This window comes from Pseudorca crassidens, chromosome 19 (genome assembly GCF_039906515.1).
Source record: "Pseudorca crassidens isolate mPseCra1 chromosome 19, mPseCra1.hap1, whole genome shotgun sequence".
Taxonomy (NCBI): domain Eukaryota; kingdom Metazoa; phylum Chordata; class Mammalia; order Artiodactyla; family Delphinidae; genus Pseudorca; species Pseudorca crassidens.
In genome coordinates this window covers 36,150,186-36,175,955 of record NC_090314.1, presented here as the reverse complement: position 1 = coordinate 36,175,955, position 25,770 = coordinate 36,150,186, and the positions used below count along the sequence as shown (strand labels likewise).

The 25,770-nt window shown below is 35.3% G+C and overlaps 1 protein-coding gene across 8 annotated transcripts in view; it reads right to left on the bottom strand.

Moving 5' to 3' along the window:
- BRIP1 (BRCA1 interacting helicase 1) overlaps window positions 1-25,770 on the bottom strand; it is a 202,323-nt gene that overhangs the window by 14,098 nt on the left and 162,455 nt on the right. For all 8 annotated transcript variants that reach the window (XR_010937588.1, XM_067716377.1, XM_067716382.1 and 5 more), the window contains one exon: window positions 14,352-14,464. Coding sequence is in view for 7 of the 8 variants with exons in the window: in XM_067716377.1 (XP_067572478.1) it covers window positions 14,352-14,464 (113 nt within the window). In the remaining variant the exon portion in view is untranslated. The remainder of the gene's footprint in view (window positions 1-14,351; window positions 14,465-25,770) is intronic.

The window sequence follows — 25,770 nt, the reverse complement described above, 5'->3', positions numbered from 1 at the left end:
ATACAAAAACCGGGTGCTGAGTCTCTAACAAGCTCTCCCGATTGGCTATTATTTCACACGTTACCACAATTCATTGCTGGGAAACTAAGTGTGCCCTGTGTGACTCCATTGAGAGAGGACCCTCGGAAGATTGTACCTGGCTTCCCCTGGAGTTTGCCCATGTGCCTATTCCCTTTGCTGTTTTTGCTTTGTATCCTTTCACTGTAATAAATCCTAGGTGTGCATACAGCTATATGCTGAGTCTATCACTGCTCCTGGTGAATAACTGAACCTAAACATCGTCTTTGGGACTGCCAATACAATGCCTATTACCACAGACTTAAGTTTATTGCTTTATGCAGTTGTTTTCAAAAATCAAACAGGAGAAAAAGTTATTAAAATATAGTTATATTGGGCTTCCCTGGTGGCACAGTGGTTGAGAGTCCACCTGCCGATGCAGGGGACACGGGTTCGTGCCCTGGTCCGGGAAGATCCCACATGCCGCGGAGCAGCTGGGCCTGTGAGCCATGGCCATTGAGCCTGTGCTCCGCAACGGGACAGGCCACAACAGTGAGAGGCCCACATACCGCAAAAAAAAAAACAAAAACAAAAACAAGTTATATTGTTTTTTATATTTACCTATGAAATTACCTTTACAGATGCTCTTTATTTCTTCATGTGGATATAGTTACTGGTTAGTGTCCTTTCATTTCAGCCAGAAAAAGACTCCCTTTAGTATTTCTTGTACAATAAGTTTTTTAGAGATTAATTCTCTCAGTTTTTGTTTATTTGGAAATGTTCTACTTTCTCCTTAATTTTTGAAGGATAGTTTTGTTAGATATAGATTCAACTGACAGTCTTTTTCTTTTGGCGTTTTAAACATGTCATTTCACTGCTTTCTTCTCTCCATGGTTTCCAGTGAGAAATCTGCTTAAATTATTGAGGATACCTTGTATAATGAGTTGTTTTTCTCTTGCTGCTTTCTAGATTCTCTCTTTGTCTTTTGACAGCTTGATCATGACATTTCTATGTATGGATCTCTTTGAGTTCAAACTATTGGAGTTTTCTGATTTTCTTAGATGTGTCATCAAATTAGATGTGTCACCAAATTAGGGAAGTTTCCAGCCATTACTTTTTCAAAAAAATCTTTGTTTCCTTCTCTCTCTTCTCTCCCTCTAAGACTCTCTTTATGTGTATGTTGGTATGCTTGATGGGGTTGTACAGGTTCCTGAGGCTATCTTAATTATTCTTCATTCTTTTTCTTTCTGTTCCTCAGACTGGAAACCAATTCTTTCTTCTTCCTGCTCAAAACTGCTGTTGAGCCCCTCTACTAAATTTTTCATTTCACTTATTGTAGGTTTCAACTACAGAATTTCCATTAGGTTTTATTTTTTTTAAAAAAATTCTATCTAACTATTGATATTCTCCATCTGGTGAAACATCATTCTCATAGTTTCCTATAGCTCTTTAGACATAATTTCCTTGGTTCCTTGATCATATTTAAAATAGCTTTATATACTAACTACAACATCTGGACTCCCTTAGGGATAATTCTTATTGACTGCTTTCTCCCCTGTGTATGGGGAATATATTCTTCTTTGCACATGCCATAATTTTTGTTGAAAAGAGTACATTTTAAATAATGTAATCTGGCAACTGTAGAAATCAGATTCTTTCTCCCTCCCCAAGGATTTTTGTTGTTGATGCTGCTGTTGTTGTTGCTGTGACTTTTCTGAAATCATTTTGTAAAGTCTGTATTCTGTCATGTGTGACCATTGCTAGGTCAGCTTAGTGGTCAGCTAATGATTAGACAGAGATTTCCTTAAACATCTGGAATCCACAGTCTCCCATTCTTTGCCAAGAGGCTTTGCATGTGTTTTTGGATACATTTTTGAGCCTTGATCAGGCAGGCAAAAACTCTACCTTAGTCTTTACTTCCTGCTTCAGCAGAGCCTCAAGGTCACACAGAGGTGACAGCTTAGGACCTTCTCAGGTCTTATGAGCATGTGCACATCCCTGGTCATGTGCACAGTCCTAAACATTCCTACTAGAGTCTCAGGAATATGTCGGAACTTTTAAAGCCCCCATGGAAATCTCATTTCCCAGCTTTTCTCTTTAAGCTTTTCAGTTAGTTTGTTATTTGTCCCAATTTTCATTGTCTCAGGAAGCTGTGAAGTTAAACAACTGCTTAAGTGAGCTCTGAGACAGGTAAAAATTTCCCCATATTATCCTTTGAATGTCTGCAGGATATGTAGTAATATCACCTCCTTTATTCCAGATATTGGCAATTTGCGGCTTTTTTTTTTTGTCAGTTTACCTATAAGTCAGTAGATTTTATTGATTGCTTTAAAAATGGATTTTATTGATTTTTTAGTTTCATTGACTTATATTCTTTTCTTTTTTCTGTTTGCTTTACATTTATTTTGCTCTTCTTTTCTAGCTTCTTAAGGTAGAAGTTTAGATAACTGATTAGAGATCTTTGTTTCTGAAAATAAACATTTAATGATATAAATTTCCCAGTGAGCTCTGCTATACCTGTGGTCCACAAATTTTGATATGATGATTTTCATTTCTGGTGAGTTCACAATATTTTCTAATTATCCTAAGACATCCTGTTTTTCCTATGGATTTTTAAAGATGTTATTAATTTCCAAGTACTTGGACATTTTTACGTTATTTTTGTTATTGATTTCTAGTTTGTTTATTTGCAGCATGGTCAAAGAACAAACTATGATTTCAAATCCTTAAAAAAAATTTTAAGTTTATCACCCAGGATATTGTCTAAATTGGTACATATTCCTTGTGTTTATTCTACTATTGTTGGGTGGAGTGCTCTATAATGTCAATTCAATCTAGCTGGCTAATAATATTGTTTAAGTCTTCCATCTCTTTATTGGTTTTCTGTTTACTACTTCTATCTATTACCGAGAGAGGAATTTTAAAGTCTCCAACCATGCTTGTGGATTTGTCTATTTCTTATTCAGATGTCAGCTTTTGTGTCATGTATTTTGAAGCTCTATTTTTAGGTGCATACACATTTAGGATTGTTATGTCTTTCTGATAAATTGACCCTTTCATCATTATGTAAATTTTCTTCTAACACCCCAATAATATTCTTTCCTCTTAATTCTACTTTGTCCTGATATTAATATAGTTATTCCAACCAGTTCATTGGTATTTTGAATTCTGGTCTTCTTCCGCAATCTGTCTACTATTATTCACTTTTCACGGTACTCAAATAGCTGCTCCATGCATTCTGTCTAGCTTTTAAAGACAGTACAGAATGTACTTACTCCATCTTATCTAGAATTGAAACCTCCAGACTCTTTATTTTTTTAATGTTTATTTATTTATTTTCTTATGAGTCATCCATTTTATACACATCAGTGTATACATGTCAATTCCAATCTCCCAATCCATCACACCACAACCCCCACCACCTGCCGCTTTGCTCCCTTGGTGTCCATATGTTTGTTCTCTACTTCTGTGTCTCAGTTTCTGCTCTGCAAACCAGTTCATCTGTACCATTTTCTGGGTTCCACATATATGCGTAAATATACGATATTTGTTTTTCTCTTTCTGACTTACTTCACTCTGTATGACAGTCTCTAGATGCATCCATGTATCTACAAATGACCCAATTTCCTTCCTTCTTATGACTGAATAATATTCCATTGTATATATGTACATCTTCTTTACACATTCGTCTGTCAATGGGCATTTAGGTTGCTTCCATAACCTGGCTATTGTAAATTGTGCTGCAATGAACATTGGGGTGCATGTGTCTTTTTGAATTATGGTTTTCTCTGGGTATATGCCCAGTAGTGGGATTGCTGGGTTATACGGTAATTCTATTTTTAGTTTTTTAAGGAACCTCCGTACTGTTCTCCATAGTGGCTGTATCAATTTACATTCCCACCAACAGTGCAAGAGGGTTCCCTTTTCTCCACACCCTCTCCAGCATTTGCTGTTTGTAGATCTTCTGATGATGCCCATTCTAACTGGTGTGAGGTGATACCTCATTGTAGTTTTGATTTGCATTTCTCTAATAATTAGTGATGTTGAGCAGCTTTTCATGTGCTTCTTGGCAATCTGTATGTCTTCTATGGAGAAATGTCTATTTAGGTCTTCTGCCCATTTTTGGATTGGTTGTTTGTTCTTTTAATATCGAGCTGCATGAGCTGTTTATATATTTTGGAGATTAATCCTTTGTCCGATGATTCATTTGCAAATATTTCTCCCATTCTGAGGGTTGTCTTTTTGTCTTGTTTATGGTCTCCTTTGCTGTGCAAAAGCTTTTAAGTTTCATTAGGTCCCATTTGTTTATTTTTATTTCCATTACTCTGGAGGTGGATCAAAAAATATCTTGCTGTGATTTATGTCAAAGAGTGTTCTTCCGATGTTTTCCTCTAAGAGTTTTACAGTGCCTGGTCTTACACTTAGGTCTCTAGTCCAGTTTGAGTTTATTTTTGTGTATGGTGTTAGGGAGTGTTCTAATTTCATTCTTTTAAATGTAGCTGTCCAGTTTTCCCAGCACCAATTACTGAAGAGACTGTCTTTTCTCCATTGTATATCCTTGTCTCCTCTGTCATAGATTAGTTGACCACAGATGCGTGGGTTTATCTCTGGGCGTTCTATCCTGTTCCATTGATCTATATTTCGGTTCTTGTGCCAGTACCATACTGTCTTGATTACTGTAGGTTTGTAGTATAGTCTGAAGTCAGGGAGTCTGATTCCTCCAGCTCTGTTTTTTTCCCTCAAGACTGCTTTGGCTATTCGGGATCTTTTGTGTCTCCATACAAATTTTGAGATTTTTTATTCTAGTTCTGTAAAAAATGCCATTGGTAATTTGACAGGGATTTCATTGAATCTGCAGATTGCTTTGGGTAGATTGCTTTTGTATAGTCATTTTTACAATATTGATACTTCCAATCCAAGAACATGGTATATCTCTCTATCTGCTGGTATCATCTTTAATTTCTTTCATCAGTGTCTTATAGTTTTCTGCATACAGGTCTTTTGTCTCCCTAGGTAGGTTTATTCCTAGGTATTTTATTCTTTTTGTCGCAATGGTAAATGGGAGTGGTTCCTTAATTTCTCTTTCAGATTTTTCATCATTAGTGTATAGGAATGCAACAGATTTCTGTGTATAAATTTTGTATCCTGCAACTTTACCAAATTCATTGATTAGCTCTAGTAGTTTTCTGGTGGCATCTTTAGGATTCTCTATGTATAGTATTATGTCATCTGCTAACAGTGACAGTTTTACTTCTTCGTTTCCAATTTCTATTCCTTTTATTTCTTTTTCTTCTCTGATTGCCATGGCTAGGACTTCCAAAACTATGTTGAATAATAGTGGTGAGGGTGGACATCCTTGTCTTGTTCCTGATCTTACAGGAAATGCTTTCAGTTTTTCACCATTGAGAATGATGTTTGTTGTGGGTTTGTCATATATGGCCTTTATTATGTTGAGGTAGGTTCCCTCTATGCCCACTTTCTGGAGAGTTTTTATCATAAATGGGTGTTGAATTTTGTGAAAAGCTATTTCTGCATCTATTGAGATGATCATATGTTTTGATTCTTCAATTTGTTAATATGGTGTATCACATTGATTGATCTGCGTATACTGAAGAATCCTTGCATCTCTGGGATAAATCCCACTTGCTCATGGTGTATGATCCCTTTAATGTGTTGTTAGATACTGTTTGCTAGTATTTTGTTGAGGATTTTTGCATGTATATTTATCAGTTATATTGGTCTTTAATTTTCTTTTTTTGTAGTATGTTTCGTTTTGGTTATCAGGGTGATGGTGGCCTCACAGAATGAGTTGGGGAGTTTTCCTTCCTCTGCAATTTTCTTGAATGGAAGATTTTGAGAAGAATAGGTGTTAGCTCTTCTCTAAATGTTTGATAGAATTCACCTGTAAAGCCATCTGGTCCTGGACTTTTGTTTGTTGGAAGATTTTAAATCACAGTTTCAATTTCATTACTTGTGATTGGTCTGTTCATATTTTCTAATTCTTCCTGGTTCAGTCTTGGCAGGTTTTACCTAAGAATCTGTCCATTTCTTCCAGGTTGTCCATTTTATTGGCATAGAGTTGCCTGTAGTAGTCTCTTAGGATGCTTTGTACTTCTGTGGTGTCTGTTGTAACTTCTCCTTTTTCATTTCTAATTTTATTGATTTCAGTCCTCTCCCTCTTTTTCTTGATGAGTCTAGCTAATGGTTTATCAATTTTATCTTCTCAAAGAACCAGCTTTTAGTTTTATTGGTCTTTGCTACTGTTTTCTTTGTTTCTAATTCATTTATTTCTGCTCTGATATTTATATTTTTCCTTCTGCTAACTTTGGGTTTAGTTTGTTCTTCTTTCTCTAGTTCCTTTAGGTGTAATGTTAGATTGTTTATTTGAGATTTTTCTTGTTTCTTGAGGTAGGCTTGTATAGCTATAAACTTTCCTCTTAGAACTGCTTTTGCTGCATCCCATAGGTTTTGGACTGTCGTGTTTTCATTGTCATTTGTCTTTAGGTATTTTTTGATTTCCTCTTTGATTTATTTAGTGATCTCTTGGTTATTTAGTAATGTATTGTTTAGTTTCCATGTGTTTGTGTTTTTTACATTTTTTTCCCTCTAATTGATTTCTAATCTCATAGCATTGTGGTCAGAAATGATGCTTGATATGATTTCAATTTTCTTAAATTTACTGAGGCTTGATTTGTGACCCAAGATGTAATCTATCCTGGAGAACATTCCGTGTGCACTTGAGAAGAAAGTGTAATCTGCTGTTTTTGGATGGAATGTCCTATAAATATCAATTAAATATATCTGGTCTACTGTGTCATTTAAAGCTTGTGTTTCCTTATTAATTTTCATTTTGGGTGATCTGTCCATTGGTGTAAGTGAGGTGTTAAAGTCCCCCACTATTATTGTGTTACTGTCGATTTCCTCTTTTAGAGCTGTTAGCAGTTGCCTTATGTATTGAGGTGCTCCTATGTTGGGTGCATATATATTTATAATTGTTATATCTTCTTCTTGAATTGATCCCTTGATCATTACGTAATGTCCTTCCTTGTCTCTTGTAACATTCTTTATTTTAAAGTCTATTTTATCTGATATGAGTATTGCTACTTCAGCTTTCTTTTGATTTCCATTTGCATGGAATATCTTTTTCCATTCCCTCACTTTCAGTCTGTATGTGTCCCTAGGTCTGAAGTGGGTCTCTTGTAGACAGCATATATATGGGTCTTGTTTTTGTACCCATTCAGTAAGCCTGTGTCTTTTGGTTGGAACATTTAATCTATTCACATTTAAGGTAATTATCGATATGTATGTTCCTATGACCATTTTCTTAATTGTTTTGCATTTGTTTTTGTAGGTCCTTTTCTTGTGTTTCCCACTTACAGAAGTTCCTCTAGCATTTGTTGTACAGCTGGTTTGGTGGTGGTGAATTCTCTTAGCTTTTGCTTGTCTGTAAAGCTTTTGATTTCTCCATCAAATCTGAATGAGATCCTCGTTTGGTAGAGTAATCTTGGTTGTAGGTCCTTCCCTTTCATCACTTTAAGTATATCATGCCACTCCCTTCTGGCTTGTAGAGTTTCTGCTGAGAAATCAGCTGTTAACCTTATGGGAGTTACCTTGTATGTTATTTGTCATTTTTCCCTTGCTGCTTTCAATAATTTTTCTATCTTTAATTTTTGCCAATTTGATTACTATGTGTCTCGGCGTGTTTCTACTTGGGTTTATCCTGTATGGGACTCTCTGTGTTTCCTGGACTTGGGTGGCTATTTCCTTTCCCACGTTAGGGAAGTTTTCGACTATAATCTCTTCAAATATTTTCTCGGGTCCTTTCTCTCTCTCTTCTCCTTCTGGGACCCCTATAACGTGAATGTTGTTGCATTTCATGTTGTCCCAGAGGTCTCTTAGGCTGTCTTCATTTCTTTTCATTCTTTTTTCTTTATTCTGTTACATGGCAGTGAATTCCACCATTCTGTCTTCCAGGTCACTTATCCGTTCTTCTGCCTTGGTTATTCTGCTATTGATTCCTTCTAGTGTAGTTTTCATTTCAGTTATTGTATTGCTCATCTCTGTTTGTTTGTTCTTTAATTCTTCTAGATCTTTGTTAAACATTTCTTGCATCTTCTTGATCTTTGCCTCCATTCTTTTTCCGAGGTCCTGGATTATTTTCACTATCATTATTCTGAATTCTTTTTCTGGAAGGTTGCCTTTCTCCACTTCATTTAGTTGTTTTTCTGGGGTTTTATCTTGTTCCTTCATCTGGACATAGCCCTCTGACTTTTCATCTTGTCTATCTTTCTGTGAATGTGGTTTTTGTTCCACAGGCTGCATGACTGCAGTTCTTCTTGCTTCTGCTGTCTGCCCTCTGGTGGATGAGGCTATCTAAGAGGCTTGTGGAAGCTTCCTGATGGGAGGGACTGGTGGTGGGTAGAGCTGGCTTTTGCTCTTGTGGGCAGAGCTCAGTAAAACTTTAATCCCCTTGTCTGCTGATGGGTGGGGCTGAGTTCCCTCCCTGTTGGGTGTTTGGCCTGAGGCGATCCAACACTGGAGCCTACCCAGGCTCTTTGGTGGGGGCCAATGGTGGACTCTGGGAAGGGCTCACACCAAGGAGTCCTTCCGAGAACTTCTGCTGCCAGTGTCCTTGTCCCTTGGTGAGCCACAGCTGTCCCCACCTCCACAGGAGATCCTCCAACACTGGCAGGTAGGTCTAGCTCAGTCTCCTATTGGGTCACTGCTTCTTCCCTTGGGTCCTGATGCGCACACTACTTTGTGTGTGCCCTCCAGGAGTGGAGTCTCTGTTTCCCCCAGTCCTGCCGAAGTCTTGCAATCAAATCCCACTAGCCTTCAAAGTCTGATTCTCTAGGAATTCCTCCTCCCATTGCCAGGCCCCCAGGTTGGGAAGTCTGACGTGTGGCTCAGAACCTTCACTCCAGTGGGTGGACTTCTGTGGTATAAGTGTTCTCCAGTTTGTCAGTCACCCACCCAGCAGTTATGGGATTTGATTTTATTGTGATAGCGCCCCTCCTGTCTTACTGCAGCCTCTTTGTCTTTGCACGTGGGGTATCTTTTTTGGTGAGTTCCAGTGTCTTCCTGTCGATGACTGTTCAGCAGTTAGTTGTGATTCTGGTGTTCTCGAAAGAATGAGAGTATGTCTTTCTACTCTGCCATCTTGAACCAATCTCCAGACTCTTTAAAAAGTTAATTTTAGCTTGTAAATTTTAATTTTTAATCAAATACACAAGCATAGTTTAAAAGTCAAATAGTATTATAATTGTTTTAATAAAAACAGAATTTTCTTTTGCCTACCCACACCACATCTCCAATTCCCAATCTCAGAAACAAGTAATTGAAAATATTTTACATAGTTCTTGTGGTCATTTGCCTCCATATTTCTAAATAACATACTACTACTACTTCCTGGTTTTTAACCATTAGAAATCATTTACTGACTCTTCCTACAGAAGATGTTTATCTCATATCACTGATAACTTCACTACCTCTCCATTCTTCCAGCAGCATTATATCACAATTCTTTTGTAAATCAATATTCAGTGGATTACCATTTAAAGGTGAATTACATGATCCAGTATGATTACATGTCCTTTCCCATATAAGACATTTTTGTCTGCCTTGGAGTTAATAACTCTCCCTCTTTCCTTTTTTGCTTAATTTTCTATGTTTCTATCATTAATTAATTCCCACTTTGTCACAGCTGCAAGAATTTTTCTCAATAAGGGCAAAACCTTCCATCCTCAGAAACCAATCGAGACTAACTACTATGGGACTGCCACACAGATTCATCCCAGAGCTTTCTTCCTTGGTTGTTTTGGGAATTTCACTTTTCTGGGTTGGAACTCCAGTTTCCTGCATCCTTGGTATTCCTCTTTCTGAATTTTCTCTTCTTTGTTGGAGAATATCTTTCAGTTGGATCCTGAGAAAGTGTGCATTTGAAGCAAATGTTTAGGTCCTTTAATATTGAATACTGAATGCTTTAGTCTGTCTTACAGTTTATTGATCATTTGCATTGCTAAGAACTTAGATTGCAAGTCAAAAATTTCCCTCAAATAATTGAAGATAATTTTCAACTGTCTTTCAGCTTCTAGTGTTGCTTTTTAGAAGTCTGTTTCAATACTGCGTCTGTATCTTTTGTATGAGAGTTCTCTTTTTCTCCCTGGAAGGTTTCAGGACCTTTTCTTTACCTTGGGTACTTTGAAACTGCATAGTGAGGAGCTTTGTAGCTTTTCCCTTTACTGGTGCTTGAGTGGATGCTTTCATCAGGAAAGTATGTCCTTCAATTCTGAGCATTTTTCTTGAATTATGCCTTTGACATGTTTCTTTCTCTATTTTCTCTAGTCTCTTCATATGGAGCTCCTATTTATCAGAAGTTGTTTCCTGCATACTGATCCTCTAATTTTCTAGTTATTCTTTCCCATTTTCTTTCTCTTTGATTTTTGGATGTGGGAAATTTCAATTTTCTCTCCTAAGCCCAATTCTGCATTTAAAATTTGTTGCTACCATATTAATGTCTAGGAGTTTTTTCTTATTTTCTGTTCTTGTTTTATGGAGGCAATATCTTACCTCCTCCTATGGGTATTACTGATAAAATTTTTTAAAGTTTTCTTTTATCCAACAGTTGGCAAACTATAGTCCACAGGGAAAATCTGGTCCATATCATGTTTTTGTATAGCCTGCAATCTAGGAATGGTATTTACATTTTAAAGGTTAAAGAAAAAACAAAGAAGAATGTGGATGCAGACTGTATGTGGCCTGAAAAACATAAAATATGTACTTATCTGGCCCTTTACAGAAAAAGTTTGCCAACTTCTTTTCTACTGCACTGTTTCTGTTTTCTACAAGTTATTCCACCCTGCTTTTGTTTCGTTGGTATTGTTTTGGTCTCTGTTTTTCATATTACAGACATTCTTTGAATATCTGGTGAAGACTCCATGCACTTATTTAAGAGTAAGGCACTAAAGTGCTGATTGGTAGCTTTGTGTACATGGGTGAGACTTATAGGCTGGGAGACTTGCAGTAAGGTAGGAACAGGGCCACTTTGTTACTATCTGTGGCCCTTATTCATGGGGTGGTCCGTTTTCTTAGACAGCAACACTGTACTTTCCTGCCATGAAGATATAAGATGGATTGTCAGCCTACTCAGAGCTGAGAAGAAAAAGAGAATGGAGCTCTCACATTCAGTAGGTAGACTTTTCTTACCCCACATCTTTAATACATCCTTAGCCGTAACTGTAGTTAAAGAATATACAGATTCTCTAGTTCATTCTATCCAGAGAGTAAACCTGGGTGGGGGAGGGGGCTGTCTAACTACTACATATACTAACTTGTAACCAATCCTCTTTAGTTTAACAGTGCTTTAACCAACACCTTAGAGTACCCTCAAGTCCTAAGCTTTTCCATGCTTGAATCTGGAAGATCTTGTTAGCTTTCATGATTACAGATTTAAATTTCAGCTTTCTCTTGCCTGCTAAGTCATTCAATTATTCATCTGTTTTCCAGTGTTCAAAATTTATTGACAGCTCATCTGTCATTGTCTCTTCTCCCACTCTTTTCAACTTTATAGGTTTGACATTTTTATTCCTTAACTATCATGGGATTTTGAAAGGGGGGTGAAAATTAACATAAAGGTTTGATTATTCCATAGGGACATTAAAAATCTAAATTTTATATGACGTTCTTGTGTGATATTTTAAAGTAATCCATAGGTTCTGAGGCATCAGACCAACCATAAAATTGGGCAGGATAGGAAGATGTATATTGCCAATATTATATAACAGTGTTGAAAATCAATGCAAAGTCAGGGTGCTAATATATTTTGGTTTATGTTTAAAGTGTCCTATGGCAGAAAGGCATTTAAGTTAACAAAACAGTTCTGAGAAAAAGGTTTCACCTTCTCTTTTTTCCATTGTTTTCATACTGCCTTGCTCAAATGAATTATGCCCACTTGAGACAAAGATTATACTTTAGTAAAGCAGACCCTTTAGGAAACTTATAGTGCAGTTGTAACCTGGTCACAAAACCACCTGGTACATTCCTGAAAGCTGTTATTACGTTTTATGGATTTACGTTACTTCAAATACTCTAACAGTCCCATGTGAGCTTAAAAAAAAGATAACATTTTTTTAAACTCAATTTGTTTCTGCTTACTTTAGTCCTTCTAGACATATCCCTTATAAGAACAGTGCATTAGTATAAGCACCTTTTATGTCAATCAATACACATGAGTTTTATCAAATGATGTAAAACATTCACTTGATTATTTTTAGTGGATGTTTCTTTGGCATAAGTTGCTACTTGTTGATACTGTTTCCCTGAAAATCAGTACAATGACAGTTGGGCTATCCACTTTTTAATTAATAAAATACTGAAACTATAGTATTCTACATCAACATTATAAACACATGCTTTTTCTGAAATTCTTGAAAAGTATGTTTTGAAGCTCTAGAAGCTCTCTGGCCAATATGGTATAGCTGGAAAAGCACTGAACCTGGCATTTTTCACTAATTCAACAAGTACTTATTGTGCATCTATGTCCCAAGATGAGGCACAGGTGGTTGCTGAGAATGGAAAAATGTCTAATACATGTTTAGGGAAGGAGACAGATAAACAGGCTACTCCAAAACAATGAGATATATGCTATAATAGAGATAAGTATAAAGTGCTATGGGTTTCCTAAGGAGTAAATAACTCTAGTTGGAGAAATAAAAAAAGTCTTCATAAAGGACATGACCTCTTCAACTAGGTTTTGATTGGTAAACTTGCCAAATGAATTGTATGGTAACTTGTATGCCAAGGCAAAGAATAATGAAAGGATATGGTACATTTAACAGTTTAATAGTGAGATGTTTATATTTAATAGTGAGAATTTTAGTGGATACAGGTAGGCATAAGGATGAAAAACCAAGTCTTAAGGTTTTAAATGTAGGTGGTGTCAAGACATGAAGGTGCATTTAGTAGCTATGTAACATTAGACAAGTAATTTCATCTTTCACAACCTGTTTAATATATGTAGAAAAGGTTTATAAATGACAAAATAGGATACAAATGTACTTTTGCTTCAAATGGTTTCTTAAAATTCAAGGCATTGCTTATATTAAGAGAAAAAATCAACTGAGGTAAAAATATTTATTTTCCTGAAATTAAGCCTACTGGCTAAAAGGCAAGAATTTTAAAACAAACATTAAGGCTCCCCTAGAAACTATTTGCTGAATATTAAAGTAAAACAAACAGGTCAATCAACAGGGAGAGACAAAGTAAGTAGATGAAATGCTTCAAGAACAATTTCCAGTGAAACCTGATGCCAAGTACCAGTGGGATTTCTAGGCAGAGAAGGGTAGTAGGTTAAACATAGAACTGAATCACTCAGTTTGAAGAGAAACAAGTGCAGAATATCATTCTGAAATGATGGGGAGGGGGTGGGTGATGTGTTCTGGGACTTAAATCCAGCTGTTGCAGTCATGTCATCAGCATAGGTAAATCTGAACTCAAATGCAAGCTGGTCTGCTTATGTTTAAATGAGTTAATGTGAGTAAACAAGACACTTGAGAAAAGTCCAATTTCTAGATTGGTTAGGGCAGATAATGGTTAGCTGTGGGTCTTCTGGCTGATCTGAAAACGTGTCAAATGGCCATATTTTCATGACTTTACTCTTAATCTGTGTTCTTCTATTTGAATTATCTGAATTTTATTTGTACAGCTTCACAGGAAAAAACTATTACATGGTTAAACTAATTATAATTTCATAGAGAACATAAAGTGTTAAATTAGACTATAAATAATCTAATAATTATAGTATTTATAAATTTAAAGTGTTGATGTCCTGTGAAACTATGGTATAAAATGGTGATTTAAAAACTAGTTCCACAAAGCACAAATCTTAATGGACCAGAATCTTTAGAAAAAAGAGTATTATAATTAAATTTTACTGTTAGTTGGTGTGAATTCTTTAGTACCATGAACACAGTTTGTTTTAACTCTTCTTAAATGGTTTGCTTTTTACCCATAAAATCATCATTTAGGTTCTGATGTTCACAAGATAAAATTTTATTGTTTGGTGGCGAGCTTCTATAAACGTTTACTGAGCACTCTGTTGTACGCTCACTGACCAATCATAAATCTTTAACCTTTAGCAAATATTGAGTTTTATTTTGGGTTTCAATTATTCCATTGACTCTTTCAACTTTCACTCCTGACATCTATCACTGAATATATACCAGTTCCCAGGGTTCTAGTGAAATAAAATTCCATCAAATTTACTATAAGGAATAAAGTAGCAAGACTAGCTCTACAAACAGTCCTGGTCAGAGATAATATTACAGTAATATTACATTAAATTTCACTCCACTTACCTACCTAGGGCCTGGTTTAAGGCCCTGTATGCTTGAATTTCATACCACTGACGACCTGGTAAAAGACCTCTTAATTTTGAATGCTGGTCATTATATTGTCGCTTTAGTTCAACCTAATAATTTAAAAATATATTAAAAAAAGATAGTAGGTAATTAAAGGTCATTTAAAAACTCATTAACTTCTAACATTTTGAGTATCATTTAATTAGGGTAGAAAGATTTGTTTTTCAGTACTAAACATTTTTCAGTTCATTTAAAACATTTCTATTCATCTTTACATTTCCTAAATGCCTACATGAACTTAGTTAATTAGCTGTGTGATAGCAATCAGTTTTATTCAGAAATAATTTATATATGACAAAATTCACAAACTTTCAATGTACATGTAGATAAATTTTAATAAATGTATAGTCATGTAACCACCACCACAATCATAATTTAGAATATTTTCACTACCTAAAAACTCCTTCCTACCCCTCTTCAGGCAATTTCCTTTATTGCTGACCCTGTCAACCAATGGTCTACTTTCTGTTTTGCCTTTTTTAGAATTCTACGTAAATGTTATTATACAGTATGTAATCATTTGTGTCTGTTTTTTTTCATTTAGCATAATGATTTTGGAATTCATTCCAAAATAGTTCATTATTTTATGTTTATCCAGCCTGATAATCTCTGCTTTTTAATTGGGATGTTTAGTCCATTTACATTTAATGTTAATTATTGTTATGATTTAGTTTAAATCTACAGCATAGAATATACATTCTTCTCAAGTGCACATGGAACATTCTCCAAGATAGATTATATGTCGGACCACAAAATAAGTCTTAAGAAATTTAAGACTGAAATTACATCAAGTATCTTTTCCAACCACAATGGTAAGAAATGAGAAATTAATAACATAAGGAAAACTGAAATAGTCACAAATACGTGGAAATTGAAGAACATGCACCTGAACAACCAATGGGTCAAAGAAGAAATCAAGAGAGAAATAAAATAGCATCTTGAGGGACATCCCTGGTGGTCCAGTGGTTGAGAATCCGCCTTCCAATGCAGGTGACACGGGTTCAATCCCTGGTTGGGGAACTAAGATCCCACATACCACAGGGCAACTAAACCCATGTGCTGCAACTACTGAGTATGCACACCGCAACTAGAGAGCCCATGCTGCAACTACTGAGCCCATGTGCTCTGGAGCCCACGCACTGCAACTAGAGAGAGAAGCGCAAGTGCCGCAATGAAGAGACCGCATGCTGCAATGAAAGATCCCACATGCCGCAAGGAAGATCCCACGTGCCACAACTAAGACCCAATGCAGCCAAAAATAAATAATTTTTAAAAATTATCTCAATACAAATGAAAATGGAAACACAACAAACCAAAACTATGGGATGTAACAATAGCAGTTCTAAGAGAGAAGTTTATAGCAAAAAATGCCGACATGAAGAAAAAACAAAGATCTCAGATAAACAACATAACTTTACATCTTAAGAAACTAGAAAAAAGAACAAACTAATCTCAGCAGAAGGAAGGAAACTACTAAGATGAGAGCAAAAATATATGAAACAGACCAGAAAAAACAACAAAAAATCAATGAAACTAAGAGTTGTTTTTTTAAAGATAAATAAAACTGATATACTTTTGCTAATTAATTAAGCAAAAAAAAAAGGACTCAAATAAAATTACAAATGAAAGCATAGATTACAGCTGATACTACAGAAATACAATGAATCCTAAGAGACTACTATGAACAATTATATGTGAAAAAAAAGGATAACTTAGAAGAAATGGATAAATTCCTAGAAAAAAATCAACCTACCAAGAATAATCATAAAGATATAAAAAATCTGAACAGACCTATAACAAGTAAGGACATTAACACAGTAATCAAAAACCTCCCAAACGAAGAAAAGCTCAGGACCAGATAACTTCATTGGTGAGACTGAAACCCTACTAAGCATTTAAGGAAGAATTAACACCAGTTCTTCTCAAATGCTTCTGAAATACTGAAGGGGAGGGAACACTTCCAAACTCGTTTTAAGAGGTCAGCATTATTCTCATAACAAAGGCATGTAGGGACTTTAAAAAGAGAAAATTACAGGCCAACATCCTGATAAACATAGTGGCAAAAATCCTCAGTAACAACAACAACAACAAAACTGAATTCAATAGCACAGTAAAAGGATCATACACCACGATCAAGGGTGATTTATCCCTGAAATACACATTGGTTTAACATACATAAATCAATAAATGTGATACACCACTATAACAAAATGAAGGATAAAAATCACATTATCTCAACAGACGCAGAAAAAGCACTTGACAAAATTCAACATCCTTTCATGATAAAAATTCTCAAAAATTAGGCATAGAGGAAACATACTTCCATATACTAAAGGCCATATAGACAAGCCCACAGAAACATCACACTTAATAGTGAAAAGCTAAAAGCTTTTCCTCTAAGGTCAGGAATGAGACAGAGGTGCCCACTCTTACCACTTCTATTCAACAAGTTATTAAAAGTCTTAGCCAGAGCAATTAGGGAAGAAAAAGTAATAAAAGGCATCCAAAACAGAGAAGAAGAACTAAAATTGTCTGTTTGCAGATACATGATCTTATATGTAGAAAAGCCTAAAGATCCACCAAAAAACTCTTAGAATTAATAAAATTCAGTAAGGTTGCAGGATACAAAAATCAGTTGTGTTCCTACACACTAACGACAACCTATCCAAGAAATTAGGAAAACAATCCCATTTACGATAGCATCAAAAAGAATAAAACACTTTAGAATAAATTTAACTAAGGAGGTGAAAATCTTTACACTAAAAACTATAAAACACTGATGAAAGAAATTGAAGAAACACAAATAAAACAGGAAAGATCCTGTTTATGGATTGGAATAATTAGTATCGTTAAAATGTCCTTATTACCCAAAGTGATCTACAGATCCAGTAAAATCTCTATCAAAATCCAAGAGACATTTTTTTTTGGCGGTACACGGGCCTCTCACTGTTGTGGCCTCTCCCGTTGCAGAGCACAGGCTCCAGACGCGCAGGCTCAGCAGCCATGGCTCACGGGCCCAGCCACTCCATGGCATGTGGGATCTTCCTGGACCGGGGCACGAACCCATGTCCCCTGCATCAGCAGGTGGACTCTCAACCACTGCGCCACCAGGGAAGCCTCAAGTGACATTTTTTACAGAAATAGAAAAAAGAATTCTAAAATTTGTATGGAACCACAAAAGATCCCGAATAGCCAAAGCAATGTTAAGGAAGAACAAAGCTGGAGGCAACACATTTCCTGATTTCAAACTATATTATAAAACTTTAGTAATCAAAACAGTACGGTACTGGCATAAAATCAGACACTCAGGCCAATGGAACAGAAGAGAGAATTCGAAATAAACCCATGCATATATGGTTAACTGATCTTTGACAAGGGCACCAAGAATAGACAATGGGGACAGATAATCTCTTTAGGAATGGTGGAGGGAAAACTGGATATCTGCATGCCAAAGAATGAAACTGGATCCTTATCTTATACCATATATAAAAATCAACTCTAAATGAATTAAAGATTTAAATGTATACTCTGAGACCGTAACACTCCTAGAAGAAAACAGGAAAAAGCTCCTTGGTCTCAGCAATGATTTTTTGGATATGACACCAAAAGCACAGGGAACAAAAGCAAAAATAAACAAGTGGGACTACATTAAACTAAAACACTTCTGCACAGAAAAAGAAACAATCAACAAAATGAAAAGACAACCTATGGAACAGGAGAACCATAATCTGATAAGAGGTTTATATCTAAAATATATAAGGAACTCATGCAAAACCAACACCCCGCCCCACAAAAAAAAAAAAAAAAAAAAAGGAAAACACAAAAGAAAACCTGATTAAAAAATAAGCAGAAGTCCTGAATAGACATTTTTTCAAAGAAGACATACAAGTGGTCGATGGGTATATGAAAAGGTGTTTAACATCACTAATCATCAGGGAAATGCAAATTAAAACAAAAATGAGATATCACCTAATACTTGTTAGGATGGCTATTATCAAAAAGACAAGAGGGGCTTCCCTGGTGGCACAGTGGTTGAGAGTCTGCCTGCCAATACAGGGGACACAGGTTCGTGCTCCGGTCTGGGAAGATCCCACATGCCGCGGAGCAGCTGGGCCCGTGAGCCATGGCCGCTGAGCCTGCGCGTCCGGAGCCTGTGCTCCGCAACGGAAGAGGCCGCGACAGTAAGAGGCCCGCGTACCACAAAAAAAAAAAAAAAAAAAAAAAAAGACGAGATGACAAGTGTCGGCAAGGGTATGGAGTAAAAGGAACACTTATACACTGTTGGTGGGAACGTAAAATTGGTATAGCCATTATGGAAAATGGTATGGACGTTCCCCAAAGAATTAAAAATAGAACTACCATATAATCCGGCAATCCCACTGCTGGGTATATATCTAAAAGAAATAAAATCACTGTCTTGAAGAGATGTGTGCAGTCTCATGTTCATTACAACATTCTTCACATTGGCAAGACATGAAAACAACATGTTATTGATGAATGAATGAACGGGCAAAGAAAATGTAAAATATATATACACATACACACACACACACGCGTATATATAAGGGAATATTATTCAGGCATAAAAAGGAAATCCTGCCATTTGCAACCACATGGATGAACCTGGAGTATATTATACTAAGTGAAATAGGCCAGACAGGGAAACATAGCCATGACCTCACTTATACGTGGCATCTAAAACTGTTAAACACATTGAACCCAAGAGTAGAATGGTGGTTGGTAGTAGGTGAGGGGTGGAGGAAATGGGGAGATACTGGTTAAAGAGTATAAATTATCAGTGACTTTTGGTTACAAGATGAGTAAGTTCTGGGATTTGAATGTATAGCATGGCAACTATACTCAATAGTAATGTATTGTATACTTGAACTATGCTATGACCTTAAGTGTTCTCATCATATGCTGAAAAAATGGTTAACTATGTGAGGTGATGGTTGTGTTAATTAACCTGATTACGGTAATTTGACAATATATATTAAGTCACCACAATTTACACCTTAAATATACAGAATTTTTATTTGTCAATTACATCTCAAAGAAATTGGGGTGGGGGGGGAAGAAGTCCATACAGTGTTGTGGCAAACTTTCTGCTGGCCTTGATCCTGGTTTTGGAAAGATGGACCTCTTATTTCCCTAGTAAAACCCTTCATGGCCTCAAAATACCATAAATAACATTGAAAGCCAAATGAAAACCTGGAGGAAAAGTTCTGTTAACTAATATACAATGAACTCATACACAATCAATGTTTACAAAATCTAACTACTAAAAGTAAATAATCTGTGAGAAAGCAAGTCATCAAATTGAATGATAAATGGCTGGTAACCCACATGAAAAGATGCTCAACTTTACTAGTAAACCAAGAAATGCAAATTTAATATTTCCATTGTTTTTGTCTGTAGAATACTGACAAATATTTACCAAATGTATTTATATTTTCCAACAAGTACAGATAGATAATATGTACGAGAATACTCATTGCATCTTTGTATTGAAGAAAATTAAGAAACAATCTAAATGTACATCAAGTACAATGAAATATACTACAATTATTCTGAGATAAATATTGGGCTATTATATAGAAAGAAACAGATCTATATGTTTTGACATAGAAATTTAGCCAAGATATATATTTTAAATAAAAAATCAAGTAAAACACAAACACACACATACAAATGGCCAGGTGTCATGTTAGGAATAAGGAACACAATATAGAGCAATACCAATTTTAAACTAGCCCCCCAAAAGACTTAAACCAAACTCTAACAAGAACCACAGGGGAAACAATTTAAAGACCGTACTTTGAGCTTTTCCCAGATCTCCCCTAATATACTGTCAAATCGTGTCCATATAAGTTCAAGATGATCACCTACTAATTGAACTGCCTACAAAAACAAAAATATATTTTTGTTTCTATACAATAGAAATTGTATAATTTCTATACAATAGAAATTACTAGAAAGGTGATCCATAATCAAGGAAAAACAGGCAGTCAATAGAAACCAATCTAGAAAGGGCTCAGCTATTGGAATTAGTTGACAAAGACTTTAAAGTAGCTGTTATAAATATATTTAAATAACTTAAAAACATATGCTTTAACGACTGAAATTTGGAGAATCTCATCAGAGAAATGGAAATATAAAAAAGACCCAAATAGAAATTCTACAACTGCAAAATACAATAACTTAAAAAAAATTCATTGGATGGATTTAACAGCATATTGGAGAAGGCAGAAGAATTAGTCAGTAAATCTTAAGACAGATCAATAGAAATAATGAAACACATCAATCGGAGCAAAATAACTTCATACACACCAAAGACACTGGTTGGTGTAAAAGAATCAAAGCATAAAAAAGCAGTCAGAGGGACTTCCCTGGTGGCACAGTGGTTAAGAATCCACCTGCCAATGCAGGGGACACATGTTCAAGCCCTGGTCCGGGAAGATCCCACATGCCTCAGAGTGACTAAGCCCATGCGTCACAACTACTGAACCTGCGCCCTAGAGCCCATAAGCCACAACTACTGAAGCCCGCATGCTTAGATCCCGTGCTCTGCAACAAGAGAAGCCACTGCAATGAGAAGCCCACGGACCGCAACGAAGAGTAGCCCCCGCTCGCTGCAACTAGAGAAAGCCCATGCACAGCAATGAAGACCCAACACAGCCAAAAATTAAATAAATAAATAAAAAGCAGTCAATGATGATCTAAACAAATTTAAAAATCAGAGTTGAAACAGTACTAATGCATTTGATACAATATTTATTGACTCAAATGCTCCACTGTTAAAGGACATCAAGAATTTCTCACTTTTCCGAGTGACCGAATGTACGTTCATTTTCTATCTAGGTAATAACACACAGAGACTGTGTTAAATTAAACTTCTGCTTCTTTTCTGGAACAGAAATCATAATAAATTCTGCTATCTAGTCCTTGAATTTGATATTATAATCATATCCCTTTCAAAAAGACTCATAATTAATTACAGGGCATAAAACTACATTCTTATTAAAAGAAATGTCACACCAAAGGGTACCACATACCCAGCCTTCATCTGGTCTTCATAAAAATCTTTAAAATTACATCATCTCAAAAGTGAACTACTTTTATACAAGGTCAGAATGTATGGTATACACAAATCAGATTGACCTATTCAAATATATAAGTTAATGAGCTTTTTCCTGTAAAAAGCTCTCTTGTATAAAAGTTCCTTCTTTTTTTACTGAAGTATAGTTAATTTACAATGTTGTGTTAGAAAATGCAAGTTTTGAGGGCAAGAAAATTATGTATTATGATTTCACATTTTTCATATACTAACTGAATGAAAAAAGTGAGTTTTTTAAGCTGCTCTCAAGAATGCTATATTCAATTATGCCTCAATAAAGCTTAAAAAAAAGAAACTAAATAAAAAAGAATGCTGTAGAAACATTAAAAATATGCATTTAAAGTATAAAAATTGATATAATGAAAAGAAGAAATATTTGATAACTTAAAAAAATACTAATTCCATTCAATATTTATAGTTTTGGCTGTGTGTAAGGTATCTGTGATACGCACTAGGAATACAAAGACAAGTTAAAAATATTTTCTGCCCAGCAAGAGATTACAAGAACAGAAACGACTGAGTACAAATGGCCATCAAGTAAATATAAGTGCTAAAATATTAACTTTGATTACAGTATATAAAAATAAGAGGAGTTGAGAAATGAAGACATGCTATGAATTTGATACGAGAGTAATGAGGGCCTTACCTGGAAAGCCAAAGGGAATGGAAAAGAGACCCAGTTCATAACACATTGTGGAGTTACAGAACTTAAGTGACAAAGTAGATGTGGGTTTATTAAAGGGGGAAAAGTCAAAAATGACTCCAAAGTTTCCAGCCACTGAGAGAAGGAATCCAGTAACCCACCAAGAGAAGACAAAAAGAAAAGTATGTTTAAGGAAGAAGATAAACTTGGCTCAAGCCATGTTAAAGAAATAATTTCTAGGACTTCCCTGATGGCGCAGTGGTTGAGAATCTGTCTGCCAGTGCAGGGGACACGGGTTCGAGCCCTGGTCTGGGAAGATCCCACATGCCGCGGAGCAACTGGGCCCGTGAGCCACAATTACTGAGCCTGCGCGTCTGGAGCCTGTGTTCCACAACAATAGAGGCCGCGATAGTAAGAGGCCCGCGCACTGGCGCACTGTGATGAAGAGTGGCACACGCTTGCCACAACTAGAGAAAGCCCACACACAGAAACGAAGACTCAACACAGCCATAAATAAATAAAAAATTTTAAAAAAATTTCTAAACCAAGAATAGAAATTGATAATGAGTTAGCTAATCAGAAAGTCAAAATTGGAAAAGTAGGGAACCAAAGATCTTAATAATAAATGATAACAATATCTGTCAAGCTACTATAACATTCCATGCACAGTGCAGTGCTTAATAGGTATTATTATCTCATTTAATCCTCATAACAATCTTAAAAAGTTGGTACTGTTACCTCATTTTACAGATTAGAAAAATAAGTTTTAAAAAATTAAGTAACATGTGGAAGGTGACCCAGTATGTAAGTAGTAAATCTGGGATTTGAATCTAGTCTGTCTCTCTCCAGAGCTTGCTCTCTTAAGAGTAAAAACCCAAGAGTCAGGACACCCTACAGCTTCTCTGAGTGAGATCTTAGGTAACTCAATTCTATTGTGGCTTTCTCCTATTTAAAAATGGAATGAGTATTAAAATCTAATTAAAATAAAAGATGGTTCTCAAATTTAATAACAACAATTTATTCACATAACAAACTGCTAGCATTGTAAGTTCACAAACTGACTATAATTCCTAGCAACTAGTTAATCCAATGTGAAACAGTAGGAATTGTTCTTTTCAGTCAGTCAGCTTTTAAAGATCCCCTATGTGGTATTTCTGGGCAAGTATTTATCAAATAGTATATTTTTGTAATATAAGCCTAATCAAAGGTATAAAGTTATTTTCTTGAAAAAATTTCAGACTTTCAAGATAAATTAACAATTTACAGTTTTAAGAAGTTGTAAAACTACTTAAGAGAAAACAAAATCTCTTCAAAACACTGTATACTATTAACCTTCTGACATATATATATATATATATATATATATATGTACACTTCTGACAAGTAGCTTTCAAATTGGTATATAAGACATTTTATTTTATATCCCCTCAAAAGAACCTGTAAAATTTCTAAATTAAAACTTTATAACTTGAATATAAAGCAAACTTTCCTGTAAGCATCATAGAATATGCTTTTTAAAGTAGTATAGTGAATAATATGGCACCATAGGAAATATTAGGTAATATTAAAAAAATAATTTGACAATTCAGCAATAAAGTATATTATAACATTTAGAGATAAGAATACTTAAAAATTCTATCCAACTATACATTTCCTACCATCTCTCAAAATGTAACTAAGAATTTATCTATATTAACATTATTTCCCCTCCCCCAAATTTGCATTTATCCTTTGCCAGACATAATAGCTTAAGGATTTTCAAAATTTACTATACCATGTTGAAACAAATACTTTATAATGATCACTCTGCCTATGACAACAGTTGCTTTAGGAAATATTAGTTACAATTGAAATATTTAGAGGTAATATAGCAAATATTAGATTAAATAAACAAAATTCTCTCTCCTTGGTCTTTTATTTTTCATTAAAATGAATTAACTTTTATGTATGACTACATTATTTCAACTTCTTGAAAATTTTCAAATAATTTTTTACAATCCAAATGGCCTTTAAATTACTGCCAATATTTTACCTAGGGAAATTATTTTAGGTAAAAAGTAAAGAAAAAACTTTTGAAAGTAAATATATATAAAGGCTAACTTTGAAATATTTTTTATTATATAAAGAAGCAGATTTTAAAAAATAAATTAAAAAATTGTCTTTGGGTGAACACATTTAATTAGGGAAAGCAAAACTAAGGGTTTGGAAAAGGTAGAAAGACAGTACACCTCTTTTTAACGACATCAGAATCTATTTCATTGTACACTTAGGAATTATCAGGTACGAAAATCAATGCCCAATTTAAAATGACATAAAGCATATGTGAAAAAGCCAGTTTCTCCTGCCAGCAAATAGCCTAAATGTTAAGTAAACCAAAGGCTAGAAGGGATTAGTTGAAATGTCAAAAGACAACATTTTACTTTTACCTGCTCATCCTTATAAACAGACTCTCATCCCTCAGGCATGCTTTCCAAACAAATAGTTTCAATGTGCAGCAGCAAAAGGCCCATGGCAAGCTCTGCCATCTTGTAACTGTCAAAGAGATTAGTCTTTGAGCTATTTGGGAGGTCATGTCCACATTCACATTAGCTATACAGTCTAATAGCATTATACCTGTTGACCAATGCTTCTTTAATGCCTAATGAGACAGACATTTTATGTTATGGAAGTTAACTGTGAATGTTTTTTCTAAGTTTTGACAGAAAGTAAACACCATAAAGTGAGCTCAAGTGTGGTTTGGAAAGATGATCTTTTAAACCAGTTAATATTACTTTTCAAATACATTTTACAAGGCTTTCCCAAATTAGAAAGCTACATTTAATTGTATACTCTGGAAGGAGTTTAAACCACTTGCTCCCCATCCCCAATAAATTAGTGTATGTGTAATTTTGGAGGAGTATGTGAACAGCAGAGAGAAGGCATACTATTTTATCAGAGGTTGCAAACTGAAGGCCCATGCCAACTCTCAACTAGCTCACTCATTTAAATAATCTATTTAACTCCTGTAGCAGCTTGTGTTTGTAACCCACTGGTTCAGATGCTACACTGATTCACAGAACATTTTTTCATAACTGGAGTTCAACATTCATACAAAATGAAAAACACCCTTAATATGGTAGTTTCTAGACAGCTGAAAATATCTCTGCATCACAGGCTAACCTGATATAAGTAGAGATGAGATCCTGAATAGCAAAGATAGATAATCAAGACTGAAGTGGGACTTAGGGAATTATGTTAAAATACCCATATAGCATTCAAGCAGAAGTTATGTGGGTTTGGATTCTGATTTTAACATTACAAAATGCTTGAGATCAAATAGTAAGTTCCTTAAGTCCTCCAATGACTCAGTTTTATTGGAGACAGTATAAGTAGTATACTACTGATAGCAGTAGTATATATAAAATAACCAAAAGGATCATACTGTATATGTCAACAAAAAATTTAAGTCACAATTTTGAATATTATTTTTTCCACTTAGTCAAACCCAACAGTGCTGGCTTTAAATAGCTCTGTACAAGAGTAGCCTTTTACAAGTTTTATAAGTAGCTTCTGAAGAAATAAATGGTGTGATAAATATGAGCTGGAACTATAAATGC